This window comes from Ranitomeya variabilis, chromosome 8, assembly GCF_051348905.1.
Source record: "Ranitomeya variabilis isolate aRanVar5 chromosome 8, aRanVar5.hap1, whole genome shotgun sequence".
NCBI classification, from domain to species: Eukaryota; Metazoa; Chordata; class Amphibia; order Anura; family Dendrobatidae; genus Ranitomeya; species Ranitomeya variabilis.
The window spans coordinates 167,625,443-167,648,938 of NC_135239.1; the positions used below are offsets into that span (position 1 = coordinate 167,625,443).

Consider the following 23,496-nt stretch of genomic DNA (forward strand, 5'->3'; position numbering starts at 1 on the left):
TGGGAAATGTTACTTATTAAGTATTTTTAAACCAATATGAAGAAACCTTCACTAAAAGACCAAGAAATAATTGAAAAATGTACTAAATTTTATTAAAGACAAGACATACATAAATATAAAATCATGATAGTGGCCACCAGTGCAGAAAAAATGGTGGGACAACACGGGTCTGAATACAGTTAATGTATACAAAAAATAATAATATTATTGTACAATCAGGATACTACACACATAGTGTGTCATAAACTAACAGAGCCATAAATAGAACACATAAGTAAAGTGCAAAAGTGCAATTGTGCTGTATACTTTTAAACTATATTAGTGCTGCAGTACAAAATACAGGGCTAATTAGTGCCAAGACCTAGGCTACAATATATGGAACACAGGAACCAATAAAGTGTATACATTACAGGCATAAATAAGCAAACAATGCAAGGTATAGTTACCACAAGAATGGACCCGGAGACCCACCACACCCGACGCGCGTTTCGCACAGGAAATGCTTCGTCTTGGCACTAATTAGCCCTGTATTTTGTACTGCAGCACTAATATAGTTTAAAAGTATACAGCACAATTGCACTTTTGCACTTTACTTATGTGTTCTATTTATGGCTCTGTTAGTTTATGACACACTATGTGTGTAGTATCCTGATTGTACAATAATATTATTATTTTTTGTATACATTAACTGTATTCAGACCCGTGTTGTCCCACCATTTTTTCTGCACTGGTGGCCACTATCATGATTTTATATTTATGTATGTCTTGTCTTTAATAAAATTTAGTACATTTTTCAATTATTTCTTGGTCTTTTAGTGAAGGTTTCTTCATATTGGTTTAAATATTCGGTATCCTTCATGACCCCATAAGGGATATTATTCGGTGTTTTCTTTTTTTATTAAGTATTTTGCGTGACATATGTCTGTGATTTAAGGGCATAAAAATTCAAAGTTGGAAAATTGCGAAATTTTCAAAATTTTTGCCAAATATCCATTTTTTTAACAAATAAACGCAAGTTGTATCGAAGAAATTTTACCACTATCATGAAGTACAATATGTCACGAGAAAACAGTGTCAGAATCGCCAAGATCCGTTGAAGCGTTCCAGAGTTATAACCTCATAAAGGGACAGTGGTCAGAATTGTAAAAATTGGCCTGGTCATTAACGTGCAAACCACCTTTGGGGGTGAAGGGGTTAACGTTACATTTGAAGAGAGGTCAACAAGGTCTATGATGAAAGGAACACCATTCTTACTGTAAAGCATGCTGGTGTTTTGGGGATCTGTGAGCTACCAAGGCACAGGAAACTTGGTCAAAGTTGAAGGAAAGATGAATGCAGCACGTTATCAGCAAAAACTGGAGGCATATTGGCACTCATCAGCCCGGAACCTGCACATGGGACGTACTTGGACCTTCCAACATGACAACGATCCAAAACACAAGGCCAAGTCGACCTGTCATTAACTACAGCAGAAGAAAGTGAAGATTCTGGAGTGGCCATCTCAGTTTCCTGACCTCAATATCACTGAGCCACTCTGGGGAGATGTCAAGAGCGCAGTTAATGCTAGACAGCCCAGGAATTTACAGGAACTGGAGGCTTTTTGCCAAGAAGAGTGGGCAGCTTTGCCATCTAAGAAAATAAAGAACCTCATCAACAACTACCACAAAAGACTTCAAGCTGTCATTGATGTGAGAGGGGGCAATACATGGTATTAAGAAATGGGGTATGTGAGCTTTTGATCAAGGTCATTTGGATGTTTTGAGTTGTCATTATGAATTACGAACACACAGTAGATTGACATTTGATGGCTTCACCCAACCACTAACCATGAGTGAAGAAAAAGTTTTGGTGTTATCATTCATATTCTCTGAAAATAGGCCAAGAAAGCAAAAATTCTGCCTGGGTATGTAAACCTTTGAGCACAATTGTATCAGTTACCATTTGTTTCTGCTGGCTACAGAGCAGTCATGCTTGCAGTCAGGTGACAACTAATGTCAGTTATTTGGTGAATAGAACACTGCAGATGTGGCTGACACTATTTGGCATATGACAGCAAGTGTGCAGAGCATCTGGGTCCTGTAAACAACATACTTATCCCCTTCAACCTCTAGCCTGTTTTCACCGTGATAACAAGGCCAAACTTTATCATTCTGACTAGTGTCACTTTATGTGATAATAACTCTGGAACGCTTCAACTGATCCCTGATTAGGAGAAACATTTTTCCTGACACATTGTACTGCATGATAGTGGTCAAATTTGTTCGATATGACTTTTTCTCAATTTTGAAACTTTCAATGTTTATGCTTTTAAACCAGAAAGTTATATCATACAAAATAGTTAATAAATAACATTTCCCACATTTCTACTTAACATCAGCACAATTTTTGAAACATGATTTTTTCAAGAAGTTAGAAGGGTTAAAAGATGACCAGAAATTTCTAATTTTTCCAACAAAATTTACAAAGTCATTGTTTAGGGACCATATCACAATTGAAATGACTGTGAAGGGCCCATATGACAGAAAATACCCCAAAGTGACATCATTATAAAAACTGCACCCCTCAAGGTGCTCAAAGCCACATTCAAGAAGTTTATTAACCCTTCAGGTGCTTCACTGGAACTAAAGAAATGTGGAAGGAAAAAACGAACATTTACATTTTTCACAAAAAATTTATTTCGACCCAATTTTTTTTATTTTTCCAAGGGTAAAAGGAGAATTTCTTGTGTAATTTCTCCTGAGTATGACAATACCCCATATGTGGGGGAAAGCTACTGTTTGGGCACACGGCAGGGCTTAGAAGGGAAGGAGTACCGTTTGACTTTTTAAACGTAAAATTGGCTGGAATCAAGAGCAGATGCCATGTCGCGTTTGGAGAGCCCCCGATGTGCCTAAACAGTAGAAACGCCCAACAATGACACCATTTTGGAAACTAGACCACTCAAGTAACTTATCTAGATGTGTTGTGAGCACCTTGAACACCCAGGTGCTTTACAGAAGTTTATAACATTGAGCCGTGAAAATAAAAATCAATTTTTTTCCACAAAAATGTTCTTTTAGCCCCAAGTTATTTTATTTTCTGAAGGGTAACAGGATAAAGTGGACAACAAAATTTGTTGTGCAATTTCTCCTGAGTATGCCAATACCCCATATGTTAGAGAAAACTACTGTTTTTGCACATGGCAGGGCTCAGAAGGGAAGGAGTGATATTTTGAAATGCAGACTTTGGTGGAATTGTCTGCGGGCATCATGTCGCACTTGGAGAGCCCCTGCTATGCCTTAACAGTGGAAACCCCCAACAAATGATGCAAATTGGAATTTATGTAATGTTTGTACACTGGCCCCTTCTAACTTAGAAATCCCATATTCCCTAAACCGGATCTTATCCTAGCCTTATCTAATCTCCTAATCTACAGTGACCCCACTGTACTAAACCCTATACTACCCATTACCATTACTCTCACTAAATCCTACGCTTATACTGTCATTCCCTAATTCTATCCCTAGTCCATAAAGATGCATAACTACACACTACACATACATCATTACATCATAATGCATCTTACACGTAAAACGTACTTGTTTTACTAGGAAGGGATGCAGGGCATGGCTTGGCCTCAACACACCCTTACACCAGCAGTGGGTGCACAAAATCTCACACAATTTTACCACTCACTCGCAGGACTTGGAGACATTCAGTGGGTTCAATCTGGGTGTCCTGTTTACAAAATCTTCAGAGTAAAAGACTTTGAAAAGGCCAGTGGTGTCAAATTTGATTCCTGATTGTGCCACAAAGTCAGGAATCCGTGGCTCATAATCTTCAGGGGGTGAGGTCCAGATGGGGTCAGTAACGGTGGGTTCTGGTTCATTTTCTGTCCTGGGGCGTCTGTGTGGCGGTTCAGTATTGCTTAAGGACAAGGATGAGGAGGAGGAGGATGAAAAATAAAGGAAGATGGCATTCTCTCCCTCACTATCAGGGTCAGAGGCAAAGAAGGCGTATGCCTCGTCTACTGAATACCGTGATTGGAACAAGCAGAACATTTTTTGCGTATGCGGTGTTTGTACCAAATTTTATTCAGGTGTGTGTGTGAGTGAGTGTTTGGTGTAAACTTTTTTTATTTAGAAGAGAATGAAAATAATAAAAGAACCTAGAAACAAAAATAAAAAGAATATAAAACTTTGGTAAAATAAAAAACAAACTTACTAATCGGGCATCCGTAAAAAAGAAATTACTGGGCACCTGCAATTATCTGACACTAACCCTGACTATATTCAGTAAAAAATAGTGTAGTAGTTTCTGATTACGACAGTATATTTTTAATGTCCCTAATCTAGTCCTATCAGCTAATCTAAAAAATTGTATTCTTTTTTCACACCAAAAATAAAAAAACAACAACTGGGGATTGATCAGTAATGCGTTGCTGATCAGCACTTGATGGCTGAAGGACGCACACACTGAAGCACTGAAAACGCTGTGATTAGCTGTTCAGAATTGAACAGCTAAGCACAGTGATCGTAGTTGAAGCCACACCTTGGTACAATGACTCCCAGTGCCCTGATGCAAGATTCATCAGGCACCTCAATGTGATAACCATGACTTCGTTCGCGATACTGCATTAAAGATATGACATATCCACACGTCCAAGGTTAGTAAGTACCTACCAACCTGGATGCATGTATACATTCAAGGTCTTGAAGGGGTTCAAATATTTACTATTTTTTTACAGTGGATATTGAAACCACTCTTTGGCATCCACAGGAGGCAACTGTTTGATGTATGTATCACGGCGAATACACTGAACAGAGGCCATTTGGTCTTAAAGGGTTATTCCCACCAAAATTCAAATTTTCCCTGATTCTGATGATAAGGAATAACTTACTGATTGTTGTGGGACTGACCACTGGGTTCCCCAGCAATCCTGAGGACATGACTTTGCAGCTCAGGAAAACCTAGGCAGTATATGAAATGTGTTGTGAATTCTGCTCTTGGGCTCCCTCCGGTGGTTGTTGGTGGTAGTGCAGTTGTCTTGGGGTTGTAATCCGGGCAGGTGTTTCTGCTGATTGCAGCTCTATTAGGTATTTAGGTGTGCAGGCTCCATGAGTCAGTGCCAGTTTTCCATTGTACTTGGAGGGATTGCATCTCTCTCTGGCTCCTCATGCCATGCTGCCAATTCAGATAAGATAAGTGTCTGGTTTTTTGTCTCTGTGCACACATGCAGTGTACTTTGCAATTCTGTGCAATTTATTGTGTTTTTGTCCAGCTTAGACTTTGTTTGGATTTTTCAGTCATGCTGGATTCTCAGGAGATGCAGATATACTTTCTATGTCTTTAGTTAGATGTTGAATATTTGTATTATCTGCTGTGGATATTTTTAGGATTTTAATACTGACCTCTTAGAATTCTGTCCTATCCTTTCCTATTTAGCTAGAAGTGCCTCTTTTGCTAAATCCTGTTTTTCTGCCTGCGTGTGTCTTTCCTCTTATACTCACAGTCAATATTTGTGGGGGGCTGCCTATCCTTTGGGGTTCTGCTCTGAGGCAAGATAGAATTCCCATTTCCATCTATAGGGGTATTTAGTTCTCCGGCTGTGTCGAGGTGTCTAGGACGTGTTAGGTACATCCCACGGCTACTTCTAGTTGCGGTGTTAGTTTAGGGTTTGCGGTCAGTACAGATACCACCACTCCTGAGAAAGTCTCTCATGCGGCTCCACTGTCACCAGATCATAACAGAAATGGTCTATTAAGTAGAAAACAAAGTAAAAAAAGGAAAAAAAAACCTTAAAAATAACATTTATTTGTATTATTAAAATACCATTTAGGACCCAACAATAATAATCAGGACATCTGAGGGTTAAATAGAAATAGTCAGGTGAGTATCATGAGGTAATATATCCCATGATAAACCCCTTACAGATATGTAAGGGAAGAAACGCATCAGGATGGGGTACTGTACTATAAGATAAGTTCATCCTTTATATCACCTCCTTAAGATATGGGTTTATGTCACATGTACCAATTATATATCAATCCTATTATGGATAATGTATATCTTATTTATGGCTTATGTGGCTTATGATACTCTTTGCATCTATTTATCATGCATCCTATTGTGAACATATTGTTACGATATTCCTAATATCTGCATATGTAGACCAGTAATTTTTTTGGACTGATATATTATTATTATTTATTCCATGGCACTTTACATGTGAGGAGGGGTATGCATAATAAAAACAAGCACAATAATCTTAAACAATACAAGTCACGACTGGTACAGGAGGAGCGAGGACCCTGCCCACGAAGGCTCACAATCTACAAGTATATACGTATTACTGATTACAATGTTACTGGGAGTGATTTGGATTATTTGCAAGTATTAAACCTATTATGGATACGCTCTCTTTATACTGATTATGTATGATGTATACAATTGACTAAATATATATTTGCACTTTTTCATCTGGTTGCAGATATACTTATTTAAACTACCTTATAATATTTTAGATATATCAGATCTCTCCTCCATTCAATCACTGATCTCAGAGTATTGAACATTATATAAGATTTCCTATGTGGAACTTTATATTCCAGAGACTCACTGAAGTATACCAAACCAGACATTATTTACATTTCTAAAACACTTAAGCAGTATATTTTGGTGTAGGGAGGTCCGGTGAAGGCCAGTTAGGGACAGGGACGCTGAGCGGTGGGCACCATGTCAAATCCCTAGGGTGCCAACCTCCTCTGTCAGGAAGGTTAACTAAATGTAAGACACTACCTATTCCTTAGGAATTTCTTTATAATTTTCATTTATTGCCTCTTGATACTCACCCGAGTCTATATTTCTATGTGATCCTTGCATGCCCTGATTATTATTATTATATACAGTTGCGCTCAAAAGTTTACATATCCTGGCAGAATTTTTGCTTTCTTGGCCTTTTTACAAAGAATATGAATGATAATAATAAAAAAAAAATAAATAATAATAATAATTTTATTTATATAGCGCCAACATATTCCGCAGCGCTTTACAAATTATAGAGGGGACTTGTACAGACAATAGACATTACAGCATAACAGAAATCACAGTTCAAAGCAGATACCAGGAGGAATGAGGGCCCTGCTCGCAAGCTTACAAACTATGAGGAAAAGGGGAGACACGAGAGGTGGATGGTAACAATTGCTTTAGTTATTTGGACCAGCCATAGTGTAAGGCTCGGGTGTTCATGTAAAGCTGCATGAACCAGTTAACTGCCTAAGTATGTAAAAGTACAGACACAGAGGGCTATTAACTGCATAAACTTTATGAGAACATGATACGAGGAACCTGATTATGTTTTTTTTTTTTATGATAGGCCACACAGGGATCATTAGGTTAATGCGTTGACGCGGTAGGCCAATCTGAACAAAAGTTTTTAGGGCATGCTTAAAACTGTGGGGATTGGAGATTAATTGTATTAACCTAGGTAGTGCATAAAAAAGAATTGGCGCAACACGTGTAAAGTCTTGGAGGCGGGAGTGGGAGGTTCTGATTATTGAGGATGCTAACCTGAGGTCATTAGCGGAGCGGAGGGCACGGGTAGGGTGGTAGACTGAGACCAGAGAGGAGATGTAGGGTGGTGCTGAGCCATGGAGTTCTTTGTGGATGAGGGTAGTAGTTTTGTACTGGATTCTGGAGTGGATGGGTAGCCAGTGTAATGACTGGCACAAGGTAGAGGCATCGGTGTAACGGTTGGTGAGGAATATGATCCTGGCTGCAGCATTCAGGACAGATTGGAGCGGGGAGAGTTTGGTAAGAGGGAGGCCGATTAATAGAGAGTTACAATAGTCCAGACGGGAATGAATAAGTGAAACAGTAAGAGTTTTTGCAGAGTCGAAAGTAAGAAAAGGGCGAATTCTAGAAATGTTTTTGAGATGCAGATAAGAAGAGCGAGCCAGTGATCAGATGTGGGGGGTGAATGAAAGCTTGGAATCAAGGATGGCCCCAAGGCAGTGGGCATGTTGCTTTGGAGTAGTGGTGGAACCGCACACAGAGATGGCAATGTCAGGCAAAGGTAGGTTAGTAGAGGGAGAGAACACGAGGAGTTCAGTTTTTGACAGGTTCAGTTTCAGATAGAGGGAGGACATGATGTTAGAGACAGCGGTAAGACAATCACTGGTGTTTTTTAAAAAGGTCGGCATGATAACAGGAGAAGAGTTGTATAATTGGGTGTCGCCAGCATAGAGATGGTACTGGAGACCAAATCTACTGATTGTTTGTCCAATGGGGGCAGTATACAAAGAGAAGAGGAGGGGGCCTAGGACTGATCCTTGAGGAACCCCAACAGTAAGGGGAAGGTGAGAGGAGGAGGAACCAGCAAAACATACAGTGAAGGATCGGTCAGAGAGATAGGAGGAGAACCAGGAGAGAATGGTGTCCTTGATGCCGATGGAGCAGAGCATATTGAGGAGGAGCTGATGATCCACAGTATTGAATGCTGTGGAGAGATCCAAGAGAATTAGCATGGAGTAGTAACCATTAGATTTAGCTGTTAGTAGGTCATTAGAGACTTTAGTCAGGGCAGTTTCAGTAGAGTGTAAAGAGCGGAAGCCAGATTGAAGAGGGTCGAGAAGAGAGTTATCTGAGAGATAGCGGGTAAGACGGGAGTGGACCAAGCGTTCGAGGAGTTTAGAGATGAAGGGAAGATTAGAGACAGGTCTATAATTAGCGGCACAGTTTTGGTCGAGGGATGGTTTTTTAAGTAATGGATGTATGAGGGCATGCTTAAATGAGGACGGAAAAATACCGGAAGTGAGAGAGAGGTTGAATATTTTTGTTAGGTGAGAGGTGACAGCCGGGGAAAGGGACTGGAGGAGATGTGATGGAATGGGGTCACTGGTGCAAGTGGTCGGGCGAGAAGATGCAAGGAGCCAGACTACTTCTTCTTCTGTAACTGGCTCAAAGTCAGAGAGTGAACTAGATGCAGTGGGAGAGGGAGGACAGTGCATGGTATGAAGAGATTGGGAGATGATTTCCTGTCGAATGTGGTCAATTTTTTCTTTGAAGTAATTGGCCAGATTGTCAGCGCGGAGATCCATGATTGGGGCCTGCTCTCTTGGGTTGAGTAGGGACTGGAAATTGTCAAAGAGACGTTTAGGGTTATTTGACAGTGAGGTGATCAGGGTGTTGAAATAGGTTTGTTTGGAGAGGTGAAGGGCAGAGTTGTATGTTTTTAGCATGAACTTATAATGGATGAAATCTTCGGGTAGATTAGATTTTCTCCACAGACGTTCGGCGCACCTGGAGCACCACTGCAGGAAACGTGTTTGCAGCGTGTGCCACGGTTGTCTCCATCTGTGCTGAGTTGTTCTATGAATAGGAGGTGCAGCTTCATCCAGGGCACTTCGCAGGGTTTCATTGTAATGCTTCAGAGCAGAATCAGGACATGAGATGGAGGAGATTGGGGCCAATGAGGACTGCAAGTTCTTCATAAGTTTCTGGGTGTTAATGGCCTGTATGTTTCTATAAGTGTGGAAAGTGGGGGTGACCTGAGCGGGATGGCAGTTCTTGATAGAGAATGAAAGAAGGTTGTGGTCAGAGAGCGGGAGAGGGGAATTTGTGAAATCGTCCACTGAGCAAAGCCGGGAGAAAACCAAGTCGAGGGAGTTTCCATCTTCATGTGTTGGAGAGTTAGTATGCTGCGAGAGGCAGAAAGAGGAGGTTAGAGATAAAAGGTGAGAAGCAGATGGGGAGAGGGGAGAAGCAATGGGGTTGTTGAAATCACCCATGATAAGGGTGGGGGTGTCACAGGAGAGAAAGTGTGGAAGCCAGGTGGCAAAGTGATCCAGGAACTGATGAGAGGGTCCGGGAGGACGATACACCACCGCCACTCGCATGGAGAAGGGGACGTAGGGTCTGACAGCATGGACATCAAAGGAAGGGAATACAAGTGAGGGTACTTGGGGGATAATTTGGAAGGTACATTTGGGTGAAAGGAGCAGACCAACGCCTCCACCTGCTCTTTTGTCTGATCTTGGGGTATGAGAAAAGTGTAGTCCACCATATGAAAGAGCAGCAGCGGTGGTGTCTGACTGCTGGATCCAGGTTTCAGTAAGAGCCAGGAGATTAAGAGAGCTTGAAAGGAAGAAGTCATGAATGAAGGAGAGTTTATTACACACAGAGCGAGAATTCCAAAGGGCACAATTGAAAGAGACAGAAGGCATGCATGGAATATTAATAAGGTTAGAGGGGTTTCGGAGTGTAGCAGTTGGGAGGTTTGACTGGCTATAACATGGGGGGCTGGGGTTGGGAGAGATGTCTCCAGCAACTAGGAGATGGAGGATAGAAAGATTGAGCAGATGGTTAAGTGATTTATGAGAGCATCTCTTGTGTTGGATGGTGGGACTGAATGGATCAGCACTGTTAAGCAATATGAACAGAGCATGAGTGCTATACATAGGAGAGTAGAGGACAGAGGGGCCGATATGGATGGAGTGTAAAGAGTTTATGCAAGGGCGGTGAATGTGAGTGAATGCAGCAGCCAGGATATAGATTATACAAATACATATGGTGAGTATTTGTTCTGTTTCAAATGAATAGGGAATAGATTTAGTTTTTCTTACCTGTCTCCTGCCCTGTCTAACTGCCATGTTATAACTGCCGAATCCGATTACTTAGAAAAAAGTACTTTGAATAAATGTACACAAATAATAGTGCACGAATGCACCCCTGCACGAATGCATCCCCAAAGTATGTCTACATTTATAGAAGGCTAGCTCTTAGATCTCACTTTTTTTTTCTTTTTTCCCTCTTGTTACCAATCAATCTAACTCAGTTGACACAGCAGGACACAATAAATGTAGTGATCAGATAAACAAATGTCCAGGTCTACATGGATCATAAACCGCTTTGAAACAGTTATGTGATCTCTCTGAATAAGGACAAGCAGAAGTGAGTTAAATATCTATAAACAAAAACAATTGCATAATAAGATGGCTAACATATATAGATATATGCAAGATTCAATGCCGAAGATAGAATGACTCAGATACCATTCAGGCTGCTTGCTGTCAGGGACTGGAGCAATAGACATGCAGGATATTTCAGTTCAGAGAATGAATAAGTTTACCATTCAGGCTGCTTGCTGTCAGGGAGTGGAGCAATAGACATGCAGGATATTTCAGTTCAGAGAATGAATGATAAGTTTACCATTCAGGCTGCTTGCTGTCAGGGAGTGGAGCAATAGACACCAAACTTTATATAACACCAAAACTTTTTCTCCACTCATGGTTAAAGGATGGGTGAAGCCATTAATAGTAAAAATACTGTGTATTCTCATTTTAAATCAAAATGACAACACAAAACATCCAAATGACCCTGATCAAAAGCTCACATATCCCATTTATCATTACTGTATATTGGCCCCTCTAACATCGATGACAGCTTGAAGTATTTTGTGGAAGTTGTGGATGAGGTTCTTTACTTTCTCAGATGGTAAAGCTGCCCATTCTTCTTGGTAGAAAACCTCCAGTTCCTATAAATTCCTGGGCTGTCTAGCATGAACTGCATGCTTGAGATCTCCCCAGAGTGGCTCAATGATATTGAAGTCAGGAGACTTAGATGGCCACTCCAGAACCTTCACTTTGTTCTGCTGTAGCCAATGACAGGTCTACTTGACCTTTTGTTTTGGATCGTTGTCCAAGTACGTCCAATGCACAGCTTCCTGTTGTGAACTCTGTTTCCGGGCTCCCTCCTGTGGTCGTGAGTGGTACTGTGTGAGTTCTCTCTTTGGGCTCCCCCTGGTGGCTCTTTTTGTTATTCTGCAGGTTTCTGGCTGGGATCAGCTGTCTCGTCATCTGCTAGTCAGGTTTCCTATTTAATTCACCTGGCCCTTCATTCCTTGCCTGTTGTCGTTGTATTCACTGCTATTCTGATTCCTCCTGTCTACATCCGTTATCAGTCTCTCCAAGAGAAGCTAAGTTCTGTTTGCTTATTCTTGCTCATCTTTGTTCAATATGTTTCCTAGAATATTATGAGTTTTGTCCAGCTTGCTAATATGTGATATCTCTGCTTGCTGGTAGCTCTGGGGTGCTGAGTTGCTCCCCCCACATCGTTAGTTGGTGTGGGGGTTCTCGCATTCTCTGCGTGGATATTTTTGTATAGGGTTTTTTACTGACCGCACAGATCCCTTGCTATTTTCTGCTATCTAGTGTTAGCGGGCCTCATTTGCTTAACCTGTTTCATCTCTGCGTTTGTCTTTTCCTCTTAACTCACCGTTATTATTTGTGGGGGGCTTCCTATATCTTTGGGGTTATTTCTCTGAGGCAAGTGAGGTCTTACTTTCTCTTTAGGGGTAGTCAGTTTCTCAGGCCGTGAAGAGACGTCTAGGATTTCAGGAAATGTTCCACGGCTACCTATAGTGTGTGCGGTTAGGATCAGGTTTGCGGTCAGTCCAGTTACCACATCCCCAGAGCTCGTCCTATTATCTCTGACTTAGCTGGTTAGATTTGTGATCCTAAGCCACTGAGGATCATAACAGCTTCCGGGCTGATGAGTGCAAACTTGCCTCCAGTATTTGCTCATAAAGTGCTACATTCATCTTTTCTTCAACTTTGACCAAGTTTCCTGTGCGTTCGTAGCTCAGACATCGCCAAAATATCAGCGATCCACCTCCATGCTTTACAGTAGGAATGGTGTTCCTTTCATCATAGGTCTTGTTGACCTCTCTACAAATGTAATTTTTACGGTCATGTCCAAAAAGTTCAAGTTTAGTCTCATCACTCCAAATTACCTTGTTCCAGAAGTTTTGAGGCTTGTCTCTGTGCTGTTTTGCATATTGTAGTCGAGATACTTTGTGGCATTTGTGCATTAATGGCTTTCTTCTGGCGACTCGAACATGCAGCCCATTTTTCTTAAGTGCCGCCTTATTGTTCCTCTTGAAACAGCCACATCGCTAGTTTTCAGAGAGTCTTGTATTTCAGCCGATGTTATTTGTGGGTTTTTCTTTGCATCCCGAACAATTTTCCTGGCAGTTGTGGACAACATTTTTGTCGATCTACCAGACCATAGTTTTGCTTTTACAGAGCCCCTGATTTTCCATTTGTCAATCATGGTTTGAACACTGCTGATTGGCATTATCAATTCCTTGGATATTTTTTTGTATCCCTTTCCTGTTTTATACAATTCAACTAACTTTTCCTGTAGATCCATTTACAATTCTTTTGCTTTCCCCATGACTCACAGTCTAGAAATGTCAGTGGCTAGATGAAAGATGCAAGAGTCTGTCTGAATCCCAGAAACTCACTCACCTTTTATGCACACACACTGATTACAAGCAAACAGGTCACAGGTGAGGATGTTACCTTCAGTAGCCATTCAAACCCATTTGTGTCAACTTCTGTGCATGTTATCAAGCCAAAATCACCAGGGTATGTGAACTTTTGATCAGGGTCATTTGGATGTTTTGGGTTGTCATTATGATTTAAAAGAGAAGACACAGCAGTTTGACAATAAATGGCATCACCCAACTACTAACCTTGAGTGTAGAAAAAGTTTTGGTATTATCATTCATTTTCTCTGAAAAAAAGGTCAAGAAAGCAAAAATTCTGCGTGGGTATGTAAACTTTTGAGCACAACTGTATATAATCAAAAATCTCCAAAATGGTTGATGGCTGATACTCAGTTAAGGCCCCTATCATGTGATCATGTGATCGTTCATCTGACAGTTATTTTTACCACCTCTTCCATACACAGAAACACTTGGTTTGACAAGTACTCCTGTGTTATCATTAGGGGTGATACTGCCAGACTTATCTGACACCAGCTTTTCTCTCTGGCACAAAAAAAAATCGATTATTGAAATTTCATCAGCCGGATATTCCTTTTGCCCAACGTCATCTGTTGAAAGAGTGTCCATTGGACTGTTGGCTGATCCTGGAGATATCGGCATTGGACCTTAGTCTAATCTTTATGATGGTATACCCTAGGCTCAGCCACTGCATGTTTTTCATTTCATCCAGATCGATAATTTGTTTTGTACAATAGTCAAAGGCAGCTGGATGGACATCCTATTGTTTCCTGTACCTTTTCAAACTTTACAAACAGATGCAAAAGCAATGTGTGTATCAAACACTTAAGTCAAAGAGTTGGCGCTTTGGCTATGCAGTATATACTACACACATCACACTCGGTACCTGGGGCTTAGATTTATTTGCACATCCTGTCTGGTTAATTGACACTGTCCCAATTGGCATCTTGCAATGTTGTAAAAATTCTAATTATCCACATTTAACCTTGTCGCCTTGAAATGTAATACCACTGTTTGATTAACGATGTCCATTGAAAAAAGTCCACAGCAATGTGGAAAGTGTTGGTATAATTGCCAATTAACATGGCTGCAATGTATTGATTATTCCAGGCTCTTAGTTGCTAAACATAGTAAGCCACTGTGGTCTCCTGGAGATGAACAGTCCTGAGGGTACTAGAAGGGTTTATCTACAAACAACACTGCTGGCTTCCATGCATTGCTTATGAGTTGTTTTGAATTTGTGCACTGTGGGATTAACGTATTGGATTAACATAAAATACCTGCACTCCTGTAGACTAAACAGTCAGGGGTGATTTAACTAAAGCTTCTGAAAGCTTAATTCTCTAATCGGAGATTGTATGCTAAGTAGGAAAAAGTAAAATGTTTGAACTGGGCAACTCACAAATCCATATCACTAATAATGGTTTTACTTAGGTCCAGCTGGCAGAAATGGAGGCCTTTTCTTTAACCTCTGACAAGTCCTCTTCAGTATTGACTGATGATCTCAGTTCAGAAGAACAAGGTGTCACAAGTCAGTTAAAGGAGATGAAGGTAAAAGCAAATGTTGTAAATTATTGGAATTCTAAACAGAAAAGATTTTAATTACCTCCCTAATCTACATGGATTATCTTGTTTAGGACACCATCAGAACCATCCAGATAACACCTCATTGTGCTCATTTTATGGCTTCATAAAAATACCAAATTGGCTGTTTTAGAATGGTGCTTCATAGCAGACGTAACATTATTGGTTTAATGCATTTTTCAACCCTTAAAAGGGAATATGCTAAGATTTATTACCCCTCAAAACATTGCGATTACATAGGTATTAAGAAAAGAAGTGTACACATACACACTAATAACTCTTAACTTAGAAAATCAACTTTTATCTACTCCTGTTCCATATGCAAATGTCTCTTGAAGTGTCTACTGGACATTCCTTCATCTGTGTAGTGTCGTTTTGTTACAGAAGCACTGCAATCAAAGTTTTTATCCTCTTAATGTATTGCAATCATCATATTATATAGCGCTGTGTACTTACAATCGCTCATTTTGCATTTCATCCAATTAATTCTTCTCTTTTCTCTGCTATGTGTAGAAACAGGAAGTATCTTTTCCCTGCATTTATCACCCCTCTCTTCGACTCCTGACCCAGACACTCTGCTATTCCCCCTGCCAGACATTTTTGGAGTGATGACTCATGCAGGGAAAATTGATCTCCTGTTTCTACATAGAGCTTGGAAGGATTCAGCTAGTCAGTATTTAATCACATTATGTCATATACCTAATGGAAAAGAAAATAATTAACTGGGTAGAAAGGCAAAATGATAAATTGTAAGTCAGTGCTATATAATATGATGATTGCAATGTATTAAGAGGCTAAAAATGTTGATGGAACTTTTTTTTAATTGACAGCCGTCAGCCACCACTCCCAAACTATTTCCATCTGCTGCTCTGCAGAAGACCTTGAATTAAATAGAAAGCAGAAGAATGAAAACTGTTTGGAAGGGGTTGCCATCATTAAATGAAGACTTGAGTTGAGCAAAAAGATTTTTGCTGCTCTGGTATGGCCTTCATTCTGGTTCTCTGTGTCAGCCACTCCAGCATAGTCTTTCCCTCAGCCGGTGGTATCTTCAGCCTTGCATCCAGGACACCTCTTGTGCTTACTAGGCACATTGATGTAATGACAGCCACCACTTCCAAACTCTTTCTGCCTGGTACTCTGCAGAAGATGTTGAACTACGTGAAAGTCTGCAGGATGAGAGTTGGTTGGAAGGGATTGCCATCATTGAAAGAGAACTAGAGTTGAGCGAAATATTTGTGATCCTCTGGTACAGCGCTCTGTTTGAGTCTCTGTGTGCAGCCACACCAGTGCAGTCTTTACTTTTGCAGCTCACATCTTCAGCCCATCTGGGCCCATTTTGTGCTTACTAAGCCCAATGAGGTAATGAAATCATGTGAGACTTAGTCACTAGATCTCATATGACATCATAACTTTGCAAGACCTTGTAGGCACCAAAGATGAGAAGGATGCTGGATGGAAGATGTTGGCTGCAAAAGTGACACCTGCCCTCATAAGGATGCCATGGAGGACTGTTCTGGACACAGGATCTAGGCACTTTTTGCTCAACTATACACAGGACACTTCAAAAGAGAAAGAGCGCTCAGTGAACACTTCAGACGTTATTTGAATAGAGGACTAAAGTATTAAAAGTTAATTTTGAAAGTATGTTTTATGGATATGCTTGCACTTCTTCCCTAGTTCCTGACAGTTATTCAACTTAGGGTCAAAATTATGATGGCATTCCTTACATTTTGTCTCTTATTGTTTTATATTGTTCTTTAACAACCTAGATCCTTTTATGTTTTAATTATGTTTCATATCTCCAACTATTCGCCTATCATGACATTAAACCATGGATGATCATGTAACAATATATAATAAAGGATTGGGTTGGATGCAAAATGGTACTTTTGAGCTTTTTCTACAGAATAATGCAATACCCAACTACAGGGTGGGACATGTATATGGATACACCTAAATAAAATGGGAATGGTTGGTGATATCAACTTCCTGTTTGTGGCACATTAGTATATGAGAGGGGAAAAACTTTTCAAGATGGGTGGTGACCATGGTGGCCATTTTGAAGTCAGTCACTTTGGATCCAACTTTATTTTTTCCAGTGGGAAGAGGATCATGTGACACATTCTTTCTACAGAATAATGCAATACCCAACTACAGGGTGGGCCATTTATATGGATACATCTAAATAACATGGTAATGGTGACAGTTTTCTTGTGTAGGGTGTCTTGCATTGAAATCTGCTGCAATGACCCGGGTACTGTGTTCACTAGACATCAACATAATTTCTATCCGCTCCTCACGTGTTAACCTCTGCCACATGCAAATAGCTGTAAACAAAGAGAAACTTGTAAATAACTCATGAAAGAATAAAGTTATGTTAAAACCAAGCACACTGAAGCGATGGCCCGGGGACCACCACGGTGCAGGAGACTACTGTATACAAGACGAGGTGCAATCAACAAAGGATAGATTTATTGGGAGACAGGGAATGGAGGGGACATGGAAGATGCAAAAGCGTATTTACAATAGCAAAAGATAATGCACATGAGTCAACTTGTCTATATAACCGCACAGTGCTTCAACAATCATAAACTCAGAATCTATCTCACCAGCAACTTTACACAATAAAACATATATAGCTCAATGCTACTCTGCATATATCCTCCCTGGCCTCTACTACGCAGGCCACACGGATACCGTGCTCTAGCTACTGTAGCCTGCACTAGACCCTAACTGGTGCACCAGGCAGGAACAGACTCACGGTGATGTTGGGGACACAGGTCCAGTCCCAGGGGGCCCCCAAAAGTCCACAACGGTGGTGCGCACGGATTCCTATCAGCTCTGCTAAGCGTGGTCTTCTCCTTGCTCCTGGAAACTGTAAGTCCCCTTTCAAGTATCTTCGTGGCTTCACCAACCAGCGCAGAACAGCCACTCTTTGCTGTAAACGGGAAAGTCTATCTGACAAACACAGTTCGTCTCAAGCTGTGTACTCTTTCTTGCAGCCAAAGTCTCTTCCTTGCAAAACAGGACGGATCACAACACACAGTCTTTCTATCTTCCCTCTGGAGACTTCTTCCTGCACGCTGCTATAGCTCCACCTCTTCACTCAGCCTTGAGCAGTCCATAGCAAAACAAGAGCAGGGGAGAACAGCAGAACATACCATCACATAGACAAAGGGGGGTGCAGCCTCTTAAAGTGACAGCGTGTTTCTTATTATGCATAACAGCACCACCCTCTTACATGCCTCCCTTCTTAATGATGGTCGTCCTCGGCCATCACAGCTTCATGGTAAAAGTATAATGAAGGAGACAACAAAGGTATACAAACAGACAGAGCACACTGTTCTACATATCGGACTGGTGGAACCCCTGCATTAGACCTCTGGGATCTCCGAAGCTCTTGGCTGTCAGGCAAGGCTTGACTATCTTCCAGAGGAACACTTGTTGCAGGGGACACTGTGAGCTCTTGTCTGGTTTCATCCTCACATGGCGGTACTGGTACATCCATGGGATTACCGTTTCTGGGCGGCTGAGGACCCCCTACTGTGTCAGGGACGGTCCACCACTCCTCATCGATTTGGCCATCAGGCATGACAGATTCAGGAGGTGGAGTGGCTCCTTCAGGCGACAATGGCGTAGAACAGACCTCAGACCGGCAAGGCCGCAGCATATTTCTGTGAAGTACTCTAGGGGCGGATGCCCCATTCTCAATCTGTACCTTGTAGACAGGGCCGTTAGCATACACTCTCTCGATAACCTTGTACGGCTGTACTTCCCATCTCTCACTTAGTTTTCCCTTGGGGCGTTTCTCTCTGACCAACACTCGGTCTCCAGGTTGGAGCGGTAACTCTTGAGTCGGTTTGCGGGCCGTATGTTCTTTTTCTTGCAGTTGCTGACCCGCCATCCGCCGTATCGTTTGCAAACGTTGTCGATGCTCTTTCACCCATGAGGTGACATTTCGCTCCATCAGCTCCTCTGGCTGTTCCAGATTCAGCTCAATGATCTCTCGTCCAGCTCTTCCAAACAACAGTAGATAGGGGGTGTAACCCGTGGTGGAGTGGACCCGATTGTTGTAGGTCCAGACCAATTCCGGCAGATAGTCTGGCCAACACACCTTCTTATCCTCTTCCAATGTTCTCAGCATCTGAAGCAAGGTTCTGTTAAAGCGTTCGCAAGCTCCATTGCCTTGAGGATGATAAGGGGTGGTCCGGGACCGCTCGATGCCATACATGCGATACAATTCTTCCATCACCTTGCCTTGGAAACACGCGCCTTGGTCGGAGTGGATGCGCTTTGGGCACCCATACACCCGGATGAAGTCTTGGCAGATGGCTCGTGCCGCCGATTCCGCAGTCTGGTCTCTAGTCGGGGTTACTACTGCGAACTTAGAAAAATGATCGGTCATCACCAAACAATATTGCAGCCCCCGGGCCGAGTGTCCCACGAGGAGATAGTCGATCATCAAGACTTCCAATGGCTCCTTAGTTTGTATGGTCTGGACGGGTGCCCTCTGTTCAGTACTCTTAATGAGGTCACATACTCGACACTGCCGGCAAACCTCTTCCACCACAAGCTCCAACCGAGGACAATAGACATGCCGCTGCAACCATTGGTAGGTCTTTGTGGAGCCAAAGTGCGCTCCGAATTCATGGGCTTCTTTAGCTATTTCTTGAGCCATTCTTCCTGGGATGACCACTTGCCACCTTACTTCCATATCTTTTGGCTGTTGCTTCTTACGATATAGTACTGACTCTCTCACTTCCAGTCTATCCCACTGGTGCAACACACTCCTCATTTCAGAGTCCAGATCATCTCTTTCTTGTTTGCCAGGCTTCCGCTTTTGCGTTACCCACCATTTCATCTGTCTCAGCCCTTCGTCTTCATCCTGAACGTGTCCCCATTCTTCATTGGTTCTTCCCAGGGACCGAGGTAAGGCACAGGCCTCCCTTCTTGACTGGGCCACAACCATCGGGGGCTTGAACTTATTAAAGTCTGGGGTTTCCTCCTCTTCAAGTTGTTCATCAAGATCCCCCACTGGAGTCTCCACAGGCACTCTGGACAGCCCATCCGCATTTGCGTTTTCGGTAGCAGAGTGATAGCGGATAGTAAAGTCGAACTTGGCCAGGCGAGCCATCCACCGTTGTTCTAAGGCCCCCAGTTTAGCATTCTCAAGGTGGGCCAGGGGATTATTGTCTGTTCGAACTTGAATTTTTGTACCTGTCAGGAAGCCTGCAAACTTTTCTGTCATGGCCCACACCAGAGCCAGGAGCTCTAACCGGAAGGAGCTGTAATTGTGAGGGTTTCTTTCGCTGTCTCGCAGGGACCTGCTAGCATACCCGATGACTCTCTCATGTCCATCCTGTATCTGAGAAAGTACGGCACCGAGTCCATGTAGGCTACCATCGGTGTACAACAGGAACGGTTGATCGAAGTCTGCGTAGGCCAAAATCGGGGCCGAAGTAAGGGCACTCTTTATAGCCTGGAAGGCCTCGTGTTGTCCCTGTGCCCAGGGGATGCGCTGGGTCTTCGGCACTCCAGCGGTCCCCCTCAGCAACTCATTGAGAGGACCGGCCATCTTCGCGAAGTCTTTAACAAACCGACGGTAGTAACCCGCGAGTCCCAGGAAGGCCTGGAGTTCTCTCACTGTTTGAGGGACTGGCCACTTCTGGATAGCAGCCACTTTTTCTGGCGAGGGTAGAACTCCATCTTGTGACACAATGTGACCCAGGTACTCGATCTCCCTCTTGAAGAGGTGGCATTTCTTTGGCTTCAACTTCAGGTTATGAGCACGCAATCTTCCGAGTACCTGTTCAAGCCGGGCAAGGTGGTCTTCGAAAGAGGACGAAAACACAATGATGTCATCCAGATAGATCAGGGTAGCCTCGAAATTTAAATCTCCCAAGCACTTTTCCATCAGCCATTGAAAGGTGCCTGGAGCATTGGAGAGCCCGAAGGGCATCCGGTTAAACTCGAACAGTCCCATAGGGAGAATGAAGGCAGTTTTCTCTCTGTCTTTCTCTGCCACGGCTACTTGCCAATATCCGCTTGCTAGGTCCAGGGTGGAGAAGTACTTGGCTTTCCCCAACGCTGTCAAGGATTCCTCGATGCGGGGCAACGGATACGAGTCTCGAACAGTGCAGGCATTGAGTTTTCTGTAATCTACACAGAACCGGATGGTCCCGTCCTTTTTCTTGACGAGCACCACCGGGGCTGCCCAAGGGCTCTGACTACTCTGCACCACTCCTGAATCCAGCATCTGCCTCAGTAATGTTTTCACCTCTTGGTACATTTTGGGCGGGATCTGCCGGTATCGTTCTCGAATTGGACGAGCTTCCCCAGTCGGGATCTCATGCGTGATGGCTTCAGTACAGCCGAAATCTTCGGCATGACGGGCGAATGCGGCCTGATTCTTCCACAGCATAGTTTCTATCGCTTGCACACGCTCAGGGCCCATAGCCTTCACATCCACTTCCATTTGCTCAAGGATGACCCGTCCACTCCACTCCGGGGATGGTGTCTCTTCGTCTTCCGCAGCAACTGCCAGGGCCCACCCCACACCTTCTTTCGGTGATAAAGACATCTCCTTCTGACTCACCACTTCACCCTTATGCAGGTACACCAGGGCCAGATCTGTCCCTCGTGGCAAGGCGACCTCCCTGGGGCTCACATTCAAAGCTCTTATGGGGACATGTCCTCGCTGGACCACAGCTATCGTACGAGCTATCATGACTTCTTGATCCACTCCTCCGCCTACCACAGGCTGAACAACCACTTCCAACCCATCAAGGTTGCGGTGAGTCCCCACTGGGAGGTACACTATAGTTTCTTGCTCGGGAGGTAGGATTACAGGTTCTTTCCCAGGAGCCCGGATGACCCCTACCGTCTGATAAGATGGCACACTCTTCTGCGTCCCACAGACGCGGATCAGTCGTTGAAGGGCTTCTTGAGTAGGCTTATGTGGGGTAGCCTTCTTCCAATATCCAGGTCCCCGCTTGGTAAACATAATCTGATCGAGTTCACGTAGGATATTCATTCCCAGTACTACAGGCACATCTTTCTTGATAGGCTCAGGGACTAGCAAGATCCCTTTTCTCCCAACTTCTTGGCCACAGATTCGAATATTCATCCACACGACCCCTGTGACCGGGATCGGTTGTTGGTTGGCAGCAAACAACCGGATCAATGTCTCTTTCTCTGGCTTGGCCAGGTCCTGGAAATGCTGCTTGAAGTATGCTTCTGGCATCGTTGTCACTTGTGACCCGGTATCTACCAGGCAATCCACCAGAACTCCTTCAAATTCATCACATAGGATGGGTTTCCCAGCGATCAAGTGTTCGTTATGATATGGAGCGGCCTCTCTTCTCGCCTCCCCCGCAGAGTGCCGCACTACTGCGGGGGTTGGTAGTTTAACGGCGGCTTCCACTGGCCTTGAGTATAGTTCCGACAGTCTCTGGCAAGGTGCCCCCGTCCTCTACACTCCCAGCATTGAACGCCTCCCCCTCGCCGAGGGGTACTTCCAGCCTGTCCTCGGGCCGCCGATGTCTGACGGGAGGGGGCTTGTTCCCACTGATTCCTTGTCGATCGGGCCGAAGAATGGTTGTATGAGTATGGTGGGTCAGTTTCTTGTAGTTCCCCCACTCTCCGCTCCATCTGGGTCAGTTTCTCTTGTACGTTCACAAGGGACCGCTGCAAATCTTGCACTACCTGGACCAGCACTTCTTGATGGTTTGGGTCCCCTCTGGCATTGGTGCTCTGGACACGCATCACTCCAGACGCATAGCTTTCTTCTTTACTTCGGGCCACTGTTTCCGCCAGGACTTGACGAAACGTAAGGGCCGGGTCTGCCCGGACCCGTTCTGACAGTGCTCTCCTCAAGGATGTACTGTGTAGTCCCAGAATGAATTGCTCCCGGAGTATCCGGTCTTTAGAGCCCATGCCGCCAAGTCCATCTGCCTCCTTTCTCTGCACCTCTTCGAACACTTCTTGCAGTACTGTTGCATACTGAGAAATTCCTTCTTCTTCCCGCTGCAGCCTAGAGAAAAATTTGGCGCGAAGATGTCCCGCGCTAGCGGTCTCACCGTAGATCTCTTCCAGGAACTTCACTAGCTCCTTCAGGGTACTGCGGGTGAGTTCTGGTTGTAGGCAGACATTTCTGCGGGCTTCCCCCTCTAGGGCAGTTAAAGCAATATCCACTTCAAGGACTGGGCTTATGTTATAAATCTTCAGGGTGCATTGCAGCCGAGACACCCAGTCGGACAGTGGCATATTCTTGCCATCAAATTTTGGGAGCACACTAAATATGGTGCCCATAGGGAGTGTCCTTGCAGGGGTTCCACCAATGCCCACAGCATCCCCATTAATGTTAGCATTCCCGCCATTGCTGTCTGCTGCCTCCATCTTAGTGACAGTACCCTGCTCGCAGCGCCACTTGAAGCGATGGCCCGGGGACCACCACGGTGCAGGAGACTACTGTATACAAGACGAGGTGCAATCAACAAAGGATAGATTTATTGGGAGACAGGGAATGGAGGGGACATGGAAGATGCAAAAGCATATTTACAATAGCAAAAGATAATGCACATGAGTCAACTTGTCTATATAACCGCACAGTGCTTCAACAATCATAA

General features: G+C 43.5%; 1 protein-coding gene across 3 annotated transcripts in view; it reads left to right on the plus strand.

Moving 5' to 3' along the window:
- The window catches only part of CACNA1I (calcium voltage-gated channel subunit alpha1 I), a 566,555-nt gene that overhangs the window by 509,039 nt on the left and 34,020 nt on the right, over positions 1-23,496 (plus strand). For all 3 annotated transcript variants that reach the window (XM_077277427.1, XM_077277430.1, XM_077277429.1), the window contains exon 32: positions 14,720-14,836. In XM_077277427.1, coding sequence (XP_077133542.1) covers positions 14,720-14,836 — 117 coding nt within the window. The remainder of the gene's footprint in view (positions 1-14,719; positions 14,837-23,496) is intronic.